The sequence below is a fragment of the Sturnira hondurensis genome, unplaced genomic scaffold, assembly GCF_014824575.4.
Source record: "Sturnira hondurensis isolate 20B ecotype Veracruz unplaced genomic scaffold, ASM1482457v3 Scaffold0018728, whole genome shotgun sequence".
Lineage (NCBI taxonomy): Eukaryota > Metazoa > Chordata > Mammalia > Chiroptera > Phyllostomidae > Sturnira > Sturnira hondurensis.
This window is the reverse complement of record NW_028091359.1, coordinates 1,290,836-1,312,987: the sequence shown is the minus strand read 5'-3', so window position 1 is coordinate 1,312,987 and position 22,152 is coordinate 1,290,836. Positions and strand designations below refer to the sequence as shown.

Below are 22,152 nucleotides of genomic sequence, written 5' to 3'. Positions count from 1 at the left end.
AAATAACTGTTCTGCTATAAAGAAATACAGGGAATTTTATATATTGACTTTTGTACGTAGCAACGTTGCTAAACTTAAAATCATTCTAATAATAAATATATGGATTCTCTGAGGCTTTCTGGGTAGATACCATGTCATATCTAATGGTGGCAGATCTATTTCCTTACTCCTTTCCTGTCCTCATAACTTTCTTTTTCTTGTCTTACTGCATTAACTAGGACATCCAGGATGATGCTGAATATTAGTGATAGCAGGTGTCCTTGTATTGTTCTTAGTCTTAAAGAGAGTACTTTTAACATTTTACCATTATGTATCCTATAGATTTTTGTCGGAGAACCTTTACATGATTAAAGAAGTTCCATTTCATTTTTCATTTGCCAAGAGTTTTCATGAATGAATATTAAATTTTGTCAAATGCTTTCTTCCCCATATATAGATATGATGATCATGTTTTTTTCCTCTTTTAAAGTTATTACATGATAAATTACAATAATTGTTTTTTTCAGTATTACTCAAGCTTACATTAGTGGGATAAAGCCAACTTGGGTTTGCTGTATTATTTTATACATTGCTGGATTCAGTATGCTAATATTTTCTTGAGGATTTTTGCTGGTTGTGAGTGGCAGAGCCATCCTTTAAAGGATGCAAGGTAAAAGAAAATGTTAGGTAGTATTTCAAATTATATGATGTTTCACTGCCATCTTGTGGCAGCAAGTAATACCAGCAGTATATACCCCCAGAATCTTAGCCAGGGTGTTTCACACTTCATACATCCTTTAGAGTAGCTCTTCAGAGAAAGCCAGGGATAAACTCTACCTAAATGATACACTACAAAGTGGTGGAAAACCTGAACCTTTTTCAGATCCCCGTGGTTCAATCCCTGGATTAGCTGCTGACAGGCAAGCTCTTCAGATAGGGTTTCTCAGTCTCTACTAGAAAAATGATCTCAGCCCTTTCCCCAGAAGCACATGGATTCACAATCTCATCAAGCTGTGTTTTGCTGTTGAAACAAGTTGAAAAACAGAAAAGGCAAAAAGTTTTGTGATAAATGTAAAGAAAAGCCAAAGAATGATTAACATAAAATTCAGCTTAGTAGCTGTTTCTGAGGAGGGCACATAGGAACCTTGAAAGGGACCAAAACATGTTCTATTTAAGAAAGGTGGTAGTTACATGGATGTTTATTTTATTTATTTCCCTGTATGGATGCTACACAATAAAAAGTGTCAAAAAGAAAACACTTGGTATCATTGCTTTCTTTCTATGCAGTGTCTCTCCCCTGGGTAAATATGCTTTTTTTTACTTCCTCTGATCCTAGTAATTCCTGTTACCAAGAAATATTTCTTTGGCAGTAGCAGGATACAGAGGTTTAATTTTTAAGGGAGCTGGGAAAGGAGGAAGAGTTTGCTAATGGTAAGTGTCAGGGACAGGACGAACTGGCTCGGCTGTTGGGCAGCCCTACAGAGACGCTTTCTCAGACAGAGTCCTCAGGAAGAGGCCTACCGTTCTGGAACTGCGTCTCCACTCGCAGGTACTGCCGCAGCAGATCCATCACCACAGCCTTCATGTGGCCTCGGATGCCACTTCGGTACCTAGGCAAATAGAAGAAGTCTCCGCTGAACAACCTGACAGGCTTACACTGTTAAATAACAGACTATTAAATAATAAACCCAGAGCCCAGATTTACTTTCCATACTTTTCACTCAACTGCTTTCCCTCTGAATATTGGGCAGGACAGAGGCCAGCCTATAACCAACCAACCAGGATTAATTAAAATCCTAAACCTGAAAGAAATCTGGCTAAAGATAAGATTTTTTTTATAAAGAAAAAGAAAAAAAGTGAGCAAAACCCACTTGATAGCCCTACCTAACAAACAATACACTGGTTCAATTCCCACTGGTAAGTAGAAATGATTGCCACGCCCGTGAAAGGGCTAAGAGAGGGCTGAAAAATTTATGAGTGTCTCCCTTTGGCACGGTGCTTGGCTCCATAAGCTAAGAAACAGGGGTGTTACCTCGGGTCCTGTGCCAGAAGAAAAATTAGGAATTTCATCAAAATAGCAAGGAAAAAGAAAATGAAATTTCTGTGCCTTAATAATTAACAAAAAGATGTAGAATACAAAGAAGTCATCGAAAATATTAAGAGTTAGCTCACAATTCTAAGATACTTATTTAGAAGATATAAGGTATTTCCCAAGATATAATAGGTGCTTTCTAATTTAGCTAAGTCAAAGCTGAAGAAAATCCCTTTGTGACTACTTAGAAGAAAGGAAGGTACGAGGATGGACAGTTCTGGGAATCTGGAGTTACATGTAACTACCTCTGTACCAGCTGGACAATACTCTGAGTGTTCATGAAGAAGACTTCCCTTTCAGATTTCCGGTTCAGCGTAGCTGCATGGCTGTCTAGGATGTTGGCAATCTAAAGCATAAGAAAGAGAAAAAATGAAGTCCAACCCACCAAAGAGAACCAAAGTATTAACCTGTGTAATAACATCACCACTAGGAATCTTCTTTGTTATAACATAATTTCTCTCTCTTATATGGGAGGAGCTGGAAGTTACTAGGCATAGTTTAAGGGCTTGTATTAAATAAGCAAGCAACTTTTATTTCTTTTCACCCTTTCCCAGATGAACTAATGAGTGTATCACAAAAACTACCAGAGTCCATGATAAGTAAGATATGCCAAGGGTCCAAACTTTACTCCCCACTTGCCTGGCTTTATTGCCTACATGTAAATCTGCTTTACAGCCAAAGGAAAAGCATGCTGCTGAGGTGGTAAAGAACTCTTTGATAAGAAAACTGTGGACACCCCTCTATTTCAGATTACAAAAACACCTCTGATTAAGGTAGAGTCTCAGGAACAAACCTGTATGGAGTATGTGGCCAATATCCTTTTCTCATAACCACAGATACTTTATATTTCACATACAGTACTTCTACTGGACTTGTTGTACTCTGAGGCAGTTTTTTTGAGGTCAACAATGCTTAACATTATAACACAACATCCAGACAGTAAAGAGGAGCCGAACAGGAAAGAATCCTACAACATGAACTCCAGAATTGGTAGCCATTAGAAAATGAGTGTCACTCTATAAATACCTGCTGGCTGGGAAACTGACAGAGGACTGATGTGATGTTGCTAGCATACTGAGCCATTTCCTTCTTAATAGACTTCTCCACATTGGGGGGTATGCGGCCAGAGACGCTGGTCATGATATCTTGCAATTCTAGGAGAGGTAAGGAGGGATCTCTGAGGGTCTTCATCAACCGCTCTACCCAGTCTTTTACCTAAGAAGAAGGAAATAATAAAATAGCATCTGGACAAAAATAAGACAATCCCCAAAATAAAATGATATATCTGAACTCACTATCATATATCAACTTACTTTGAAATTGCAATAAAAAAATCTAACATAGCCCTTGTGCTCTGGTTTAGTTCCCAATTAAATGTGAAGTCAATGACATGGATAAGAAGCAAGAATTTAAAGATTTCAAATCCCACAACTAAAGGAAAAAGAGGTCCATCTAAAAAAAAATCCTTATGTGACTTTTAAACTATCTTGGAGAACTGGTTCCTTACCTTATTTGTATATCCCTTCCCCAAGAGAAGCAATTCATACCCTGCTGCTAAAGAAAGGATCTGGAAGGCAGTATCCATTCATCACGTTGACCAGATTATCCAGGACATAGTGGAACACTCGATGGAGCTTCTCCCCTTGAAGCGCTGTGCTCTGGATCTGTGGCAGGCTACCGGTGTGAAGCTCAGCCTGTCAACCCCAAACACAAGAGAAATCAAGTCATCCACTGCTTTCTATGCAGGGTACAAACACACCACTGCAACTTAGAATCATAATTCAAAAATCAAGACATCCTTTACCATTCGCAGCTCTAAAGAAAGAAGTCAATGGAGGAAGCCTTACGAAAAAAAAAGTCATAGAATCCTACTATCATAGCAAATCTGGCAAACTATAGTTTCAAAATATGTAAGGCACAAGATCTGAGAGGAAAAATCTTAAGAAAAACTGGAAAACCAAGCACTGAAATCACCTGCCCCTCCAAATTACTCTGTCATGCAGCTAGCCCTTGGAAAGCACTATTAAAAGCACCTTCCTACTTACCTGCTGGACCTTGCTGGGGTTATCCAACTGCATTTTGGCTATTACACAGCCTGGGTCAAGAGCTGCTCCAGGACGCTTGACATAATGAACACAGCCAGACTCTATGGCTGTTAAAGTCATTACCATCTTCATCACCTATAAGGAAAAATAAATAAAATTAGAATGTGACTTCTCTTTACACAGATGAATGATTTAAAGAGGTCAGTTTTTTCTCAACATCTAAGTTGAACTCTATCTTATTCAACCCAGAAAAATGGAAATCGATCAAAATGTCCAAGAAGCTACCAAGAAAGACAATTTGAAAATCTTTCAGGACCTAGCTTCAGAGATTAATGACAGCTACTGACATTTCCTGTTTTTAATATTTACATTCATTTTGCAATAGTTTGTGTACTTGTTTTGTTTTTAGAAATGATGAACAATTTAGCCTTCTCATACTCTCAGATCTAAATGCTCTCTTTGACTGTCTATATAAGATACCCAGGCTAAAACCTAAGAGTCATTCTTTACTCTTCTTTCCCCCTTATCTAACAATTATGAAGCCCAGCCAAATACATCTTCTAAACCTCTCTCAAAAATCTTCTCTTGCCAGCTGTTTTGTTTAGGCCCTCATCACTTCTGGCCTAGAGTACTCCAAAACCTCCCAACAGACTCCCCTCACCACTGCCACACTGTGTCTTCTTCGCCCCGCTCCCTGTCTCCATCCCTCCTACCAATCTGGATGAATATGGCTTCTTTAAATCCTTGGTTGACGGACTTCCATATGGTTCAATTTTCTGGCAGTTCTGGGTGTTTTTTGTTTTGAAGTTAGTTGTGATCCTTCTTAGGGTTGTGCAAGAAGGTGAAGCATGTCTACTTATGCCTCCATCTTGACCGGAAGTCTCATATCACTTTTCCCTGTAAAATCCTTCCAAGGTAGTCTAAGCTTTCTTAGTATGTTTTATAAGGTCCTTCATGATCTCAAACTCCATTTATTTAGCATCTTTACTTGCTATTTCCCATTAAAGTTGATTCCATTCTCAAGCAATACCAATATGTACTTGCAGTTCCCTAAATATACCATACTATCTTGCTTCTGTGCCTTTATTACATGGCTGTTCCCTCACCTTTAAACATTCTTCCTCCTTCTTCTTCACCTAGTCAATTATATTATCTATCTCTCAAAACTAAGATCAAAGACCCCTCTTAGCAGGAAGTCTTCCCTTATTAACTACCCACATCCATCCAGCCCTGCACTGATCTAGGTTAGGTGGTCCTCTGCATTCTGTGTTAGCTCTATAAGAATTCATAATTCATTACTTGTCTGTTTTGTGTTCCCCTTCTACCTATTATATATTTTCCTGTAGAATCAACACTTAGCACAATCAATTCCTAACACACAATAAGTGCTGATGCCTAGTATCTACTTTTAGAGCTAGAGATTCCTCATCTGTCAAAGAAAAATTGTGAGCTTTGTATTTGATGTTGAAACCTTAAGGTTCCTAACCCTCGTGAGATTAACTGATACTCCTTCCTGTCTATTTTCTATTAACTTTCAGTTACTCTTCAGTCCTAGCCCATCCCAGACAATCCCATTCCTACCTTCCCTCCCATGACCCAAAGCCCAATCACCCCCCTGACCTCAATCTCAGCATAGCACTGGCCAGCAAACACATGGCCTCCGTCCTCCACAATGTACTGGATTAACTTTCCAGCAGAAGGTGACCGCATCACTGAAGGGTCATTCTCCTTCTCAAACACACAGGTTTTATTGCCAATCGTGATGCGATATCTAGGAGATAAGTGGAAGTAGGTAAGCCAATAAAGCACTCAGGCTGTAACAGAAAGGTAGAATAGTGCCAGTCTTAAAAAAATAAGAAAGAAAGAAAGAAAGAAAGAAAGAAAGAAAGCAAGCAAGCTAAAAACTTAATTCCATACAAATACATGCACACAGGATATTCATTCCATCTTCATCTACAATGCCAAGTAACAAAATTTGCTTCAACAAGGGTCAGGGCAAATCAATTATGATATACCCACATAATGGAATACTATGCAACCATTGCAAAAGGCAGGTACCTATTAAAAAAAATACACAAAGATGATGATGATGTAATAGCTAACATTTCTTGAACCCTTACTATGCCCTAAGTTCTAAGCATTTTACATATGTTAATTCATTTAACTGTCACAATAACATTGATTGTTAAGGAAAAAAATAAGATGCAAAACACTAGCTAAACAATTTTTATTTGTGAATGCCTTTAAAAGAAAAACACAGTATGTACATATATGTAATTTGTAGATGCATTCAAAATTTCAATACATAAGAAACTGTTAACAGTGGGTGTTTATATAGAAGAGAACTTATTTTTCATATCTACCCACATTGGAGTGGCAGAGACACAATGTTTTTCATTGTAAACACTTTTTGTACTCTTGAGATTTTCGTTAAGTGCATGTATTATTTTTTTTAATTAAAAGAGAATACCAAAAGACCTTGAAAAATCCCAAGAGCTAGTGACTACTGAGAGGAAAAGGTGACACAATGACCAGCAACTGGCCCTCACACAGCCACTCACCTATCTACTTCTTCCTTCATGTACGTGGTGTAACTGCTGCCATCGTAGGACAAGAGCAGTCCTCCATCACTCAGCCGATGCACATCCACCTCCACACAGGAGCCATTCATGATCACCACATAGGAGTTAGGGGACTGTCGAGTCACCTAGAGAATGAAAACCACCAGGGACAAGTTAGTAGCCCTTCAAGGTGGAGTCCCAGAAAATAATTCAGTATCTCAAAAATATAGGAAAAAAAGATCTGTCAGAGGGAAAGGAAATTCATGGCACTGGTGTCCTTGGTATTGGTGTCTGTGGGTAGGGCCCAGCCCTGCTTCAAGCAAACAGGGTGACCTTACATGCTTTCCCGGTCTGGTTATTCTCTGTCTCCTTAATCTCTCTGTTCCATATGTAACATTGAGGAACAAACAAAATATTTTCAGAAAACCATCAAATATTTCTTCTGGCTTTTGACACAAATAATGACTATAATTTCACTAACACAGTCCTGCAGTGAACCAAACTTCTCCCCCTATCTCTTGACCTACAGGAAACAAGCTAACAAAGAGAGATAAAAAATAAGGTATAGGCTTCAGTGGAGTTCAGCATACCTTAAGTACATACTTGACTCCCTCATAGATAAGTTCAACATCTACAGTGTTCAGAAGTGTATGGGCAGGAAGGACTTGACCCCTGAAAGAACAACAATGTGAGATACATTACTTCTAAAAAGTTCTAAAAGTTTATAAGGGAATCTCAAAGGTTATTGGTTATAGCAATTCCTGGAATATCAATACTGGAAACCACCTAAATGACTATCAGTATGGGACTGGTACATAAATTATGGGGAAAAAAAGCCATGTGATGGAATATTATGCAGCTATTAAAAAGAAAATGAAGATTTTTTTGGTACTAATATAAAAATATTCTCAAAATAATGAAGAAAGCAAGTAAAATTGTATAGAACAGTTTCAGAGTTTGCTACCATTTGGGTTTTAAGAAGTAGGAGTGGGAAGAAACAACTATATATATAATTATATATAATTGTTTATAATTATATAAATGTACAATGTCTGGAAGGTTACAGAAGGAACTGGTATGTAGACTGACTATAAGAAAAGAAACTGGATGGACTGGGAACAAAGGAAAGGAGACTTTTCATTGTATGCCTTTTGTGCCTTTTGAATTTGAACCATGTGACTATATTACTTAAAAATAAAGTACTTAAAAATAAAAGTAAAACTTAAAAAAAGAAAAATGTCCCAGTACAACCAACCCTAATCTACTCCTGTCAACTGGGATATTATTTGAGGTCTTAAAGAAAAAGCAGCAGAACATGCCTGGGTGGAGAGGGAAGGACACTGCCAAGGAGGAAACATCAAAAAAGAATTTGATGATAATAAAGAGGGAGCGACAGAGCAAGTGGGGCAGACTGTGAATAAATGGTGAATCTGGGCAAAGAATGCACTGAAGTTGTTTAGACTCTTCCACAGTCTGAAATTATTTCAAAATACAGTATTCAAAATAACGTTAAAGAGGAAGGGGAGCTTGTAGAGAAGATCACGGATGGCGCATCTGTACACTAGTAGAAACCATTTAACGCGATAAAGACCGCATGCTGCAAAATAGAAATTTGTAAGATTGGACTGGTAAAAAGGCGCCAAAGTATCTAAGGAGTTAAAAGTCACACCTAGGGGTTTAGTTTTGATATAAAAGGGTAATATGAGCTTCTAAAGGGTTTAGTGCATCAGAATAACAAAGTGAAAGACATTTATCATAAGACTTGAATAACTGTGACATCTCAGTTCAATTTTCTTTTTTGAATCCTCACCTGAGGACATGCTCACTGATTTTATAGAGAGAGGAAGGACAGAAATTTCAATGTGTGAGAGAAACATCAATCAGCTGCCTCTCATACGTGCCCCAACCAAGGACCGAACTGGCAACCTAGGTATGCATGCGCCCTGACCAGGAATCAAACCCACTACCTTTTGGTTTATGGGACAACACTAACCAACTGAACCATACTGGCAAATGCTCCCAGTTCAATTTTTAAAATTTTTCTTTTCTTTCTTTCAGATACCTCAAAAGGGAGCATGAGGAAACAAAGTGCCTGTGATTAAAGTTCTTTAAAATGATTAGCCTTGCCCTGGCTGGTGTGGCTCAGTGGATTGAACACTGGCCTGAGAACTGAAAAGTCACTGGTTTGATTCCCAGTCAGGGCACATGAGCCAGGTTCCAAGTTGGGGGTGCATGAGAAGAAACCACACTCTGATGTTTCTCTCTCTCTCTTTCTCCCACCCATCTTCTCTCTAAAAATTAATAAATAAAATCATATATATATATATATATATATATATATATATATATATATATATATATATAAATGATTAGCCCCTTGGACCATTCTTTCAGGGACTCAAAGGCAGAGCTTAGTTTAGCCCCATACAATCTGGTCTTCTACGTGAAAGACATATGAGATTACCCTGAATATGAGCCTCAATTATTAATTCTTAAAAGGCATTGCAGGTAAATATAAAATATTCAGGGTTCACTACTAAAGAGAAACACCAGATTTCCCTCAGCAGGGATTAGAAAAATGTGATGCTTGTACTGGACAGAATGTTTACTCCAGCAGCGTTCTAACTGCAGCATAAGCTAATTTCTAGAATCCGCAGTAGAGTCCCAAATAATCTGCCATAAACTCCTACATCTCTTTTCTCCCATACCCATGGGCCAATGAATAACAGGCAGCAATAACAAGCTGCCAGAAGTAGGGAAAAAATTAAATGGGTCTTTGAACTTCACTTCAGTCCTGTACTCAGGTCCATTGGTTAACTTGCACAACCTATGAAAAACAAAGCCTACCTTTCTAAGGAGTGAAGGAAGTTAGAGATGCTGTTCCGCAGGCTCACATCAGCCACATGCAGAGCCCCACAGACAATTCCCAACATGGTGTCAGGTCGCTCTGCCTGAAAGAAAGAAACACAGGGCAGATTAAAAGCATGGTCACTTGGCACCATGGCCTTTCAACTTAAATCGCGCTCAAATTTGCTGTGAAGATACAGCTAGCATGGAGGATCTCCATCTTCATTGCCAAAGTGATTTTTGAGACAAAAACACATTTACTTTAGAATCTGAACAGAGGCCTCATTTGAAGAGAGATGAAAAACAACTCTCCCTAAGGTTTCCACTGAACCAATCAAAGAGCAGGTCAAAAACAAGCCTTTGTCTGAAATAAACTCAAAAAGGTATAGATATTTGGCTACTGATAACCTCAAAGAAAAATAGTATATAAACAAAATTTGGACTTTTAGATAGCTTAATTAAACCTAATGATTTTTCACAAAATCTTTAGTAATTTAGAATAGCCCAGCAATTCAGGAACAAGGGGTAACTCTGCTGATTTATATGAGGCCCTGCTCATGAGCATCTGTTAGACAGATGGGGGAGTTGGGAACTGTAAGCCAGATTTAACACCAAATGAGGAAGAGAAAGGATCTCAATCCTTCTGCGCCTCTCTGCAAGCTACTACTACATAGAAGATGACTGTGTAACACGGGCACAAGAACTCTTACAGTGCTAAATGGAGATTAGATTTAGACTCCTAGATTTTTTTCCAAGTAGATCAAGAACGATTTACATTAGAATCAGATAAATTTTATCTAGTGACACAGACTGATCACACCACAAGCCTATAAAAACCCTACCCCAGGAGCTGTGCAAATGGAGCAATACACACCTGTACTTTTTCTGCTATCAGTCTGTCAAGCCAGCCAGTGTCAATTCTATTCAATTGAAAGCTTTCAGTCTCTAATAATTTGATCAGGTATTCAACCGTAGTTCGAAAGTCACCCCGAATAGACAGCTCCTTCAAAGCCACCACCATGTTTCTGGGAGAAGAACAAAAGCAGATCTGTTTCAGCAACAAAAGTTTTAGTGCTTTTCAATCATTTTAAAGAATTGTTTCATTCCTTTGGAGTCTTAGGAGGAAGGGGAGAGGGACAGACAGTTCTAAGAACAAATAAGGGTGCAAGTATAAGTTGCTCATTCACATGCATTCCTGATGGGATAATTTATAGTAAGTCAGTATGTTTATGGATTCTGACTGATATTACCATGAGTGCATCAGCAAATCACATGCATTTCATTACATGGAGTACAGGACAAATTATGTGCAGCCCTCGGCTTTCACTTACTAGGTATCCATCATTCCATCCATTTGTCTATGGCTAACTAGAATTAGAGCATAATTCTCTTCTCCTTACACCTTATTTATTTTATTAAGGTATAATTTACATATACTGAATTATACTTAGGCATACTGTCCAATGAATTTTCACACATGCTTATATGTTAATTTAAAAGTTTCCATATAATGAGGCAACTGGCTGGTTAGATAGGTATCAGCCTGACACTTCATGAGAGAATGTTTCTTTTAGCTGCATTTTAGATGTCCGGGAAATGACTGCTCATTCCTTTTATTACTCCTCAGTTAAGTGTCAAATAATCCAATCTTAACAGAATTTCAAATACTAGGGTTTTTTTGTTTGCTTTTTGTGGGTTTTTTTTTGGGGGGTGTATTTCTGTCTAGTGTCTATCCTTCACAGAATAGGTCCTTACTTCAACAAATACTTATTATGCACATCACAGAGTCAAGACGCATACTAGACTCGTAAGGAAGAGAGAATGTAGACACAAATGCCAGTAGAGAGAAATAAGCAAAGTGCTAGAGAGGTCCTAAGAAGGGGGAAAATCCACCTCTCTGATTTCATGAAGAATGTGGAATCTGATGAGGGATAAAAGTATAGCTGGGAATATGACTGTGATAGAAATAGAACACTGGGTGGCCCAGGCATTCTCTCAGCCTAGAACCTTCTTCACTCTCCCACCTCTACCTTCCTCTCTGTGCCCTCTCTTGGCCTGGCTTATTTTCATATACTTTTTAGAAATCAGTTGAGATGCCACTTCTTCCTGGGAAATCTTCCTGGACCCTCTCTAGACGGAATTAGCTGACTCGGCTATATGTTCCTGTAACATCCTTACATAATCCCACTATCATAGATAGCAACTTTACATTGTGCTTAATTGTTTATTTGCCTCTTTTCCTCTGGATTCTAAAGTTCCATGAAGGCAGAGACCCTATTTTTGTCCTTCTTTTATTGCCATAAACAGTAGATATTCAGCAAATCTTTTTACTAGAGTGAATGAATAAATGGATGGAATATCAAGAACAAAGCGAAAGAAGGAAGAAAATATGGGTTGTGTTCAGGGAAGTATTGAAGCAGAGGGTATGAGGACAGGAACTAGGGGCAAATCCATTCATTCGACAAACGTTTACTGAACACTTACTGTGTTCAGGGAATACAGCAGCAACAAAGTGAACATGGTCCTGTTCTCATGGTTGGGGCTATTCTAGAGAACAAGAATATAAGAAATGCTATGAATAAGAAAAAAATATATAAGTAAGAATAAAAATGAGTATGAAGAATGTTATAAAGGAAAGAAGAAACTCTGAGCTGAGGAATGAACTTTTGACATGAAATCAAGAAGAAAGCTACTGTAAAGATCATATTTTTTAAGATCATATTTTTAATATTCTAAAAGTTAACCTAGTTAGCTTCACACCTAGTTAGAAAAAATGTACAGAGCAGGTCAGGAAGTAAAGAGCAAGGGTTCTGGACTAGGTCATAGGACATGTCCTGCCGCAAATACTCAGTGGTCGGCCTAAGCAGAACTATAAACCTAAACCCCAATCAACAGACACTACTTGGAGAACGTAAATGACGGAGGCAGACTGGATGGGGTCTGTGTGCACTAGAGACCATGTTTCCTTCGAATGAAGCAGCCACACAAAGCTTTATTAACTCTGCCAAGTGCAATATAAAAACCAATGTTATTATCATACCATTTTTAAAAAGAAGGCAGAAATCCATACATTTATTTTAATCTCCCAATTTCTAAATACTGGGAATTTTTAAAACACAAACACTTTGTAAGCCAATCAAACACATCTGTGACTGTGACTAGTTGGAAGGCCACCAATTTGTAAACTCTAGCATAAACTTTCTTCATTGTGATTTTAACAAAGGGCAACTGTACACCAGACAGTTTTTCTGGTAGCATTGCTTTAAACTGGAAAAGCTACTTACAGAGACTTCCCTACTTCCAAACACACTACTAAGACCCAACATTATTAATAAATACTTATTGATCACTACTCTATGTGTACAGTCCAGAAGTCAAAGGAATAGTATTAAATACTTGATATAAGGAAATAGACAATTAAAAAATAGAATTAGTTCAATTTTGGATATATATTCTAAAATATCTAAATGGTCAAAATTACCTCCAAGAGCCATCATTTTCAGGCTAGCAAAATTGCTATTTAGTATTTAATATTCATGTTTAATATAATATTAACAAATAACATTTGTGATATACCACTTATATTTGGATAAGCTATGTGCATATTTTATAGTATACTGAGGTCTCTCATATAAGCAATGTGGACAATTTCTTTACGTCCTTTATATGTGACAAGTAGTTTAATTTTATTACTTTGAATGCTATAGGACATTTACAGCTGTGCTTTTATTTGATGACTAATAACAGGTCTTCTCTATGACTTATAGGATGTCAAACTTTTGGTCAAGAACGTACCTCCCTCCAGCAACATAAGAAAATGATATCTTTAAAGCAATCAATTGTATAACTTTATCAAAAATATTTTATGGGAAGTTCCAAAGATGGTGGCTGAGTACATGGAAGCTGATTTAACTTGCTCCTGCCTCTGACCTGGATTTGCAGCTGATTTTCCAACAACCAACTTGAGAATCAATAGAAGCTTAGCAGATATGAAGTTCTAAAGCAAGGAGTACAGCAGATACTTTGTACCACCCTGTAAGGGAGTTTTATAAACAGAAGGGGACCTGTCCGTGGCCTTAGTTTCACACAAGGATTACCAACCCTAATCGGGGTAACCTGGGGGGATCCACTGAGTCTATGAGACCCAGGCTACACACACAGTGAACAGTGCTCCCACAGCTGAGGTACCAACCTAGAGAGCTCCAGATAGGGGCTCAGACTACTAAAGTAACCAGGTTGTCACACCCAGGTTTGTCAGAGGCACCTGCAGGCTACAGCTGCCCACAACTTCAAGACATCTCACTCCTTGGGGAGGTTGTATGTGCGGAGATTCAGACACTGACTCAGCATTGTGGTGTGGGTACGGCACAGAGACTTTTTAACAGGCACTGAAAGGGGTCCAGGCAAGGACCCGGGCAGAGCTGCTCTGCCAGCAGGGACCAGATTGAAAATGCAGCAGTGGAGCTCCCTCCCCTTTTAACTGTAGGGCTGTAAGGATTCTTGCAGCAATCCAGAGAGGAGAGGCTGCTGGCTCTCTGGTGGCAGGTTGTGGGGAGGTTCCACCACACCTGTGAAAATCAGAGATTGCAATTCAGCATAAAGTGCTTCTGTGTTTTGGGTGTCAGGCTGAAGAGCTCACAATACAAGTCCAGACTAAGAGAGGAACCTGGAAAAATGGGAAAGCTGTTTTCTTTGACCCATTCTGAACTTTTATCAGCCATGCCAAATCACGCAGGATCTCCATGTCCTTTCCCACTGAATCCAACTGGGCCAGGTGATCAGAAATTTGCACAATCAAGGGTTTGCTGGACCCTGCCCAGCTCAGCTTGCAAGCAAGCCAGGGGCTGCGTAGAACAGAGTTTTGAACAGCACTTCCTGCAAAAGCTCTAGGCTGGGAGTTAGGCAAGAGTTGAGAACACAGGATTCTTTGCAGCCAGGCAAACACCCTAGCAGAACACAATCCTCTCGGAAGGGAAAGATATGCTCATCTACCTCCTACAGGGTTGCAGACACCACCTCCAACTGGGAAAATCTGCTGAAGAGTCTACCAGGTCCAAGATTCCCATGCTTGTACATTTTCACAGAAGGAAGAAAGAGAAAATCCAAAGGGGGCCATTCTGAACTTTTTTCAGCTGCATCAAGTTATGCTGGATCTTCAGGTCCTATCCCACTGAAACCAGCTGGGCAGAGTTTAGAAATTTGCACAACAAGGTGTTTTCTAGGCCCTGCCAAGCTGAGTTCGCAAGCAAACCAGAGGCTGCCTGGAACAGAGTTCTGGACTGTGTCTCCTGCAAAGGCTGTGGGACAGAAATTAGGCAAGAGTTAAGCCTCTGGGATACTTGGAAGCCAGACAAACCACCCCACACAACACAGTCCTCTGGGAAGGGAAAGGTGTGCCCATTGCCCTCCTGCAGGGTTGCAGGCAACATCGCCAGTGGGGAGACTCTACAGAACAGTCCTGTCAGGTACAAGATTCCCCCACTGGGTGCATTTCTGCAGGGGGAGAAAAAGAGAAACTCAAACAGGGACTCTCAAAATATGAGAATTTTAGAGGATATCATCTGGGAGCAGGATAGAGAGCTTCACCTCCTGAGTCTTAGATTGAGAAAAAAAGTTTAGTCCCCACCTACAGTCTGGTCTTGCTCCATCCCGAATGGGAGGTTCTTTTGATCTATCTCCTGAAGTCCAGAGCTGCCAAGCCCAGTCCCGCAAAAGGGGAAGTTTAATGCACCCATCCTGAACCAAGAGAGAGCCCCCTGAGGAAGCAAGAGCCCAAACTGGCAAGGGGTTGCCTCTGCTTAGGGACTACTCTCCCCTCACTGAGTGCCCTACAGACTGCAATTCCTATTTCAACAGACCTGGTCTCGGGTTACAGACCCTCATCAAAAGGCTCTGGAGAAAACCCAGGCAACCACAGGCAAGGGCAGAGAGGCTGAAAGAGGGAGGCTGACCCCAGAAGCTTTGGCTCTTATACAGAGCTGCCATCAGCTCCAAGTAGGAAAGAGCTCACTCTTACACAGATTGGCCCCAAACACAAAAGGGACAGCCAACTCTTTAGAAACTATTCTCTACTGGATATAATCTGGGACAGACCAAGACATGTGGCACATGGACAGGGGAAAACATCCACCATCTTCCCTGAAGTCTGAACAGCTCCTCCCAAGGGAGATCCAGAAGTCCCATCCCCCAGATTGTGCCAGATGTACTATCGGAAACAAATGGATAAGTGACCAAGCTAGGACTAATAGCAGGACCGCAGATATAGGCAGGTGGAGGCATTACCTGTGGTGCTTTCTTTTTTTTTAAATATGTTTTATTGATTATGCCATTACAGTTGTCCCATTTTCCCCCCTTCATTCCTTTCCACCCTGCACACCCCCTCCCCCTCATCCCCACCTTTAGTTCATGTCCATGTGTCACTAGTTCTTTAGCTTCTACATTTCTCATACTATTCTTGACCTCCCCCTATCTATTTTCTACCTACTGTCTATGCTACTTATTCTCTGTACCTTCTCCCCGCTTCTCCTCTTCCCACTCCCCTGTTGTTAACCCTCCACATGATCTCCATTTCTATGGTTCCACTCTCGATCTAGCTGTCCTCTTAGTTTGCTTTTGTTTTAGGTATGGTTGTTAATAAGTGTGAGTTGGCTGTCCTTTCACTGTTCATATTTTTCATCTTCTTTTTCTTAGATAAGTCCCTTTAACATTTCATATAATAAAGGCCTGGTGATGATGAACTCCTTGAACTTGACCTTATCTGAGAAGCACTTTATCTGCCCTTCCATTCTAAATGAAAGCTTTGCTGGATACAGCAATCTTGGATATAGGTCCTTGTCTTTCATGACTTGGAATACTTCCTTCCAGCCCCTTCTTGCCTGTAAGGTCTCTTTTCAGAAATCAGCTGACAGTCTGATAGGCACTCCTTTGTAGATGACTGTCCCCTTATCTCTTGATACTTCTAGAATTCTTTCCTTCATTTTAACCTTGAGTAATGTAATTATGATGTGCCTTGGTGTGTTCCTCCTTGGGTCCAAGTTCTTTGGGACTCTCTGAGCTTCCTGGATTTCCTGGAAGTCTATTTCCTTTGCAAGCTTGGGGAAGTTCTCCTTTATTATTTGTTCAAATAACTTTTCCACTTGTTGCTGTTCCTCTTCCCCTTCTGGTACCCCTATAATTTAGATGTTGGAACGTTTAAAGATGTCCTGGAGGTTCCTAAGCCTCTCCTCATTTTTTTGAATTCTTGCTTCTTCATTCTTTTCTGTTTGGCCATTTCTTCCTTCTGGGCCACTCCATTGATTTTAGTCCCAGATTTGTTTCCATCACTATTGGTTCCCTGTGCAATTTGCTTCATTTCACCTAGTTTAGCCTTCATTTTTTCATCTAATTTGCGACTAAAATCAACCAGTTCAGTGAGCATCCTGATCACCAGTGTTTTGAACTATGCATCTGCTAGGTTGTCTATCTCTTGGTCACTTAGAAGTATTGGCTCTGGAGCTTTGAGCTGTTCTTCTGCTTGAGCCATAATGTTTTGGTCTATTCACACCTGTTACACAGGAGGGGGGGAAAGCATAGGTGTTCACCAGGGTGGGTCAGCCCAGTCAGTCGCTGGGTTGTGACTGGGGGCAGGGTCAGACAGGGAGCTATGGCATTTTTTCTGCTCTCTCTCTCGGATTTCGGTCCCCTCTGCTGTTTCCCAGAAGCAAATTGGGCCCTTCTGGTGTTGGTTCCTGGGTGAGTGGGCTTGTGTTAGTTCTAGGATCCTATTGGTCTCCCCAGCAAACTCTCCTGCAGTGCTCTTGGCACCTCAACCCCCAAAAGTTTTTCCAATTGGTGCTTTTAGGCTTTATTTCCCGTTGCTGGGGCCCTGGGTTATGCAGTCTGTCTCACTGACCATTTTTAAACCTGCCTAGTTTCTCTGTGTACAAATGTGTGTCCATGGTCAGCCAGCCGCCTTGCGGGCCTTACTGGGTTTCCATCTGTGCCCGCCCGGGTCACTAATCACCACCTCCTCCTGCCAGGACCCCTTGCCACTGTTGCCTCCGCCCCTCTTACAGGTCCGGATAAATGGTTTGTTGTTGTTGGACTTCAGTACAGTTTACTTTTCTGTCTGCTTGGTTGTGTTTTTGTTTCTAAATCTTTGTTGTCTTTAAATTTGGTTGTGCAAGGAGGCACAGTGTTTCCACCTACACCTCCGTCTTGGCCGAAGTCCCTGTGGTGCTTTTATTCATTAGTTGACCCACCCCTGGGCCTTGTACTGATAAAAAGCCAGCAGTGCAGAGAAGCAAAAGCCCAGTCTGAAGAAGATGGCCACAGGCTACGAATCACTTGTAGCTTCAAAAAGTCTGCCTAGACCTAGATACGCACAGCATCTGACACTGGCTTGCACAAGCTTCAGACAACACCAGAGTCCTATCCAGAAGCAGAACTCAGCAGGCAAACACTAAACTCCGCTGAGAGGAATTTCACTTCATTCTTTCTCATTTTTTCATTATTTTTCTCTCACATAGCTTTTTAACATTTTTTATTTTTCTTCAATTTTATTCCTATTTTTTCAATTTCAGATCTCCTAATTTGCTCTTCCCTTTTCTTACTCTATTTTGCCTTCTTCCTTCCCTTTCATATTTTTCATTTTAAAGTTTATTTTTCTCTTTCTTTGACTTTTTATGGCAATTCCTTGTTTCTATTCCTTACTCTTATTATTTTTCTTTATTCTCTAACAATCATTTTTCTTTCCATTAGTCATCATATATTCTCTTTCCCTTTCTTATAATATTCTCTTTTCACCATTATTAATCTTTGCTCATTTGTCACCAATACTGCTGATGTTGGGGGGACAGTATTTTTGTTTGTGTGGGTTTTGTTTCCCACGTTGCTTTGCTTTGTTCTGTTAGCACCTGTACAACAGCATATAAGACATGGTGGGGGTGGAGATTCTCAGTCAGCCAGTCAGAGGGGAGAACCCACCAATGAATGGGCCAGTAATGATCAAAACCCGAATACAACAGGAGAGCCCACATAAACTGTATATAGGGCATCCCCAGAGCATCCAGATCAAGAGATTAAGGAGACTACACCCCTGAGTCCCACAGGACTCCTGCCACATAAGGCCCTCCCACAAAGACAAGGGGTCAAATCTAATCAAGATCAATCTCATACATAGAAACAAACAGAAAGAGTCAGCTAAAATGGGGAGACAAAGAAACAATCCCAATTGAATGCAAAGGTAGAATCTCTGGAAAAAGAGCTAAATGAAATTGAGGCAAGCAATTTATCGGACATAGAGTTCAAAGTAATGGTTATAAGGATGCTCAAGTAACTTAGAACTATAATAAACTTTATGGGAACTAAAAGAAACTTAGTGGGAACTGTGTCAGCATGAAAAAGGACAGACACTATGAGTAAGAACCAGGTGGAAATGAAGTATACAATATCTGAAATGAAGAAGACACTAGAAGGAATTAAATGCAGGCCAGATGAAGCAAAAGATCAAATCAGTGAGTTGATACCAGAAGGAGATAGAAAAGGAGCAAGAGATAGAAAACCTATTTGAAAAAATATCAACTTCCCTAACTTGGTAAAGGAAAAAGTCGTGCAAGTTCAGTAAGTACAGATAGTCCCAACCAAGATGAATCCAAAGAGGCCCACTCCAAGACACATCACAATTAAAATGGCAAAATCTAAAGACAAAGAGAGAATCTTAAAGGAAGCAACAGAGAAACAGCCAGTAACATACAAGAGAATGTCAATAAGACTATCGGCTGATTTCTCAATAGAACCACTACAAGCCAAAAGGGACTGGTACAGTGTATTCCAAGTAATGAAAAGCAAGGACCTGCAACCAAGAACATTCTATCCAGCAAGACTCTCATTTAAAATGGAAAGTGAAATAAAGAGCTTCACAGTTAAATTTTTTAAAAGGCAAAAGGAGTACATCTCTATCAAACTAGCATTATAAGAGATTCTAAAGGAACTACTTTAAGAGGAAGAAAAAAAATAGAGAGGAACACAGGTACAAAGGGAAAAAATGGCAATGAATAAGTACCTATCAATAATAACCCTAAGTCCTGGATGATGTGGCTCAGTCGACTGAGCTGCGGACTGCAAACCAAAGGATCACAGGTTTGATTCCCAGCCAGGGAATGTGAGGGGCAACCACACATTGATGTTTATCTCCCTCTCCTTATCCTTCCCTTCCTCTCTCTCTAAAATTAAATAAATAAATACATAACTCTTAAAAAAGTAATGATAACTTTAAATGTAAATGGGTTAAATGCTCCAATCAAAAGACATAAGGTAGCTGAATGCATAAGAAAACATGCCCCACATATATGCTGTGTAAAAGAGACACACCTGAGAACAAAAGATTTACACAGGCTGTAAGTGAAGGGATGGAAAAAAAATTCCATACAAATGGACATGATTAAAAAACCTGGGGTAGCAATAATTATATCAGACAAAACAAACTTCAAAACAAGGGCCATAGCAAGAGACAAAGAAAGTTTCTACATAATACTTAAGGGAGTAGTACAACAAGAGGATATAACCCCTGTAAACATGTATGCACCCAATTTTAGGAGCAACTAAATATATAAAGAAAATCTTGGAGGACTTTAAAAAAGAGATCAACACCAATACAGTCATTGTTGGGGATATTAACACCCCTATTAACAATTCACTGTTGACAATGAATAGATCTTCTAGACAAAAAAATCAACAAGGATAAAGTGGCCTTAAACAACACTCTAGATCAAATGGACTTAATTGATATTTACAGAATGCTGTGTTGCAGAGAAGCAAAATAAACATTCTTCTCAGACACAAAGGGATCATTTTCAAAGCTAGACCACATGGTATGACACAAAACAAGCCTTAAAAATTTCAAGAAAATTGAAATCATATCAAGCATCTTCTTGGATCACAATGGCTTGAGACTTGAAACCAAACTCAGGGAAAAAGCTCAGAAACATTCAAATACATGGAGGCTGAATAACATGCTATTAAATAATGAATGGGTTAACAATGAGATCAAGAAAGAAATAAAAAAGTACCAGGAAACAAATGAAAACGAACATACCACAACCCAAAATCTATGGGACATAGCAAAAGCAATTCTGAGGGGGAAGCTCACAGAATTAATTATAGGCCTACCTAAAGAAGATAGAAAAATCTCAAATAAACAACCTAGCCCTCCAACTAAAAGAACTAGAGGAAGAAGAACAAACACCCAGTGAGAATTGAATGAAGAAAATAATCAAGACCAGAATTAAATGACATAGACTAAAAAATCAATTCAAAAAAAATCAATGAATCCAGGAGCTCGTTCTTTGAAAAGATAAACAAAACTGACAAGGCTTTAACCAGACTAATCAAGAAAATAAGAGAGAAGACCCAAATAAATAAAATCAGAAATGAAAGAGAAGTAACGACTGATACCACAGAAATACAAAGTATTGTAAGAAATTACTATGAACAATATATGCCAAGAAATTGGACAACCTGAGCAAAATAGATAAATTTCTAGAAACATACAATCTCCCAAAACTGAATCAGGAAAAAGAAGAAAACATGAAAAGACTGGTAAATGCTATTGAAATTGAAGCAATAATCAAAAAACACCCAGGACACAAAAGCCCTGGACCAGATGGCTTCACAGGCAAACTTTATCAAACATTAAAAGAACTAACACCTATCCTTCTCAAACTATTCCAACTGATTCAAGAAGAGGAAAAACTCCCAAACTCTTTTTATGAGGACAGTATTATCCTAATTCCAAAACCAGATAAAGATACGACAAAGAAATAAAATTGCAGGCCAATATCTCTGATGAACATAGATGATAAAATCCTCAACAAAATATTAGCAAACCGGACCCAGCAACACATTAAAAAGGTCATACACCATGATCAATTAGGATTTATTTCAGGGAATGCAAGGATGGTACAATAATCGCAAATCAATAAATGTGATACATCACATAAACAAAATGAAAGACAAAAATCACATGATTCTATCAGCAGATGCAGAAAAAACATTTGATAAAATAGCACCCATTTATAATAAAAACACTCAGGAAAATGGGAATAGAGGGAGCATACCTAAACATAATAAACACCACATACAAAAAATCTATTGCCAACATCATACTCACTGGGCAAAAACTAAAAGCAGTTCCCTTAAGATCAGAAACAAGACAGGGGTGTCTGCTTTCACCTCTCTTATTCCACATAGTACTGGAAGTCCTAGTCACAACAGTCAGACAAGAAGAAATAAAAGGCATCCAAACTGGAAAGGAGGAAGTAAAACTGTCATTATTCACAGACGACATGATAGTGTACAAAGAAAACCCTATAGGCTGCACCAAAAAACTACTAGACCTAGTAAGTGAATTCAGCAAAGTGGCAGGATACAAGTCGATGGCATTTTTGTACACCAACAATGAACTATCAGAAAGAGAAACTAAAAAAAAAAAATCCCATTTACTATAGCAACAAGAAAAATAAAGTACCTTGGAATAAATTTAACCAAGGAGGTAAAAGACCTGTCCTCGGAATACTATAAAACAATGAAGAAAGAAATTGAAGAAGACACAAATAAATGGAAGCACATACGGTGTTCATGGATTAGAAGA

At 39.3% G+C, this 22,152-nt stretch overlaps 1 protein-coding gene across 5 annotated transcripts in view; it reads right to left on the bottom strand.

Annotated features, from left to right (window-relative positions):
• Positions 1-22,152, bottom strand: part of ACACA (acetyl-CoA carboxylase alpha) — a 229,585-nt gene that overhangs the window by 151,497 nt on the left and 55,936 nt on the right. For all 5 annotated transcript variants that reach the window (XM_037070311.1, XM_037070313.1, XM_037070309.1 and 2 more), the window contains 10 exons: positions 10,399-10,549; positions 9,525-9,628; positions 7,268-7,349; positions 6,678-6,823; positions 5,737-5,887; positions 4,117-4,251; positions 3,619-3,765; positions 3,098-3,286; positions 2,317-2,417; positions 1,501-1,589 (listed from right to left, as the gene is read on the bottom strand). In XM_037070311.1, coding sequence (XP_036926206.1) covers positions 1,501-1,589; positions 2,317-2,417; positions 3,098-3,286; positions 3,619-3,765; positions 4,117-4,251; positions 5,737-5,887; positions 6,678-6,823; positions 7,268-7,349; positions 9,525-9,628; positions 10,399-10,549 — 1,295 coding nt within the window. The remainder of the gene's footprint in view (positions 1-1,500; positions 1,590-2,316; positions 2,418-3,097; positions 3,287-3,618; positions 3,766-4,116; positions 4,252-5,736; positions 5,888-6,677; positions 6,824-7,267; positions 7,350-9,524; positions 9,629-10,398; positions 10,550-22,152) is intronic.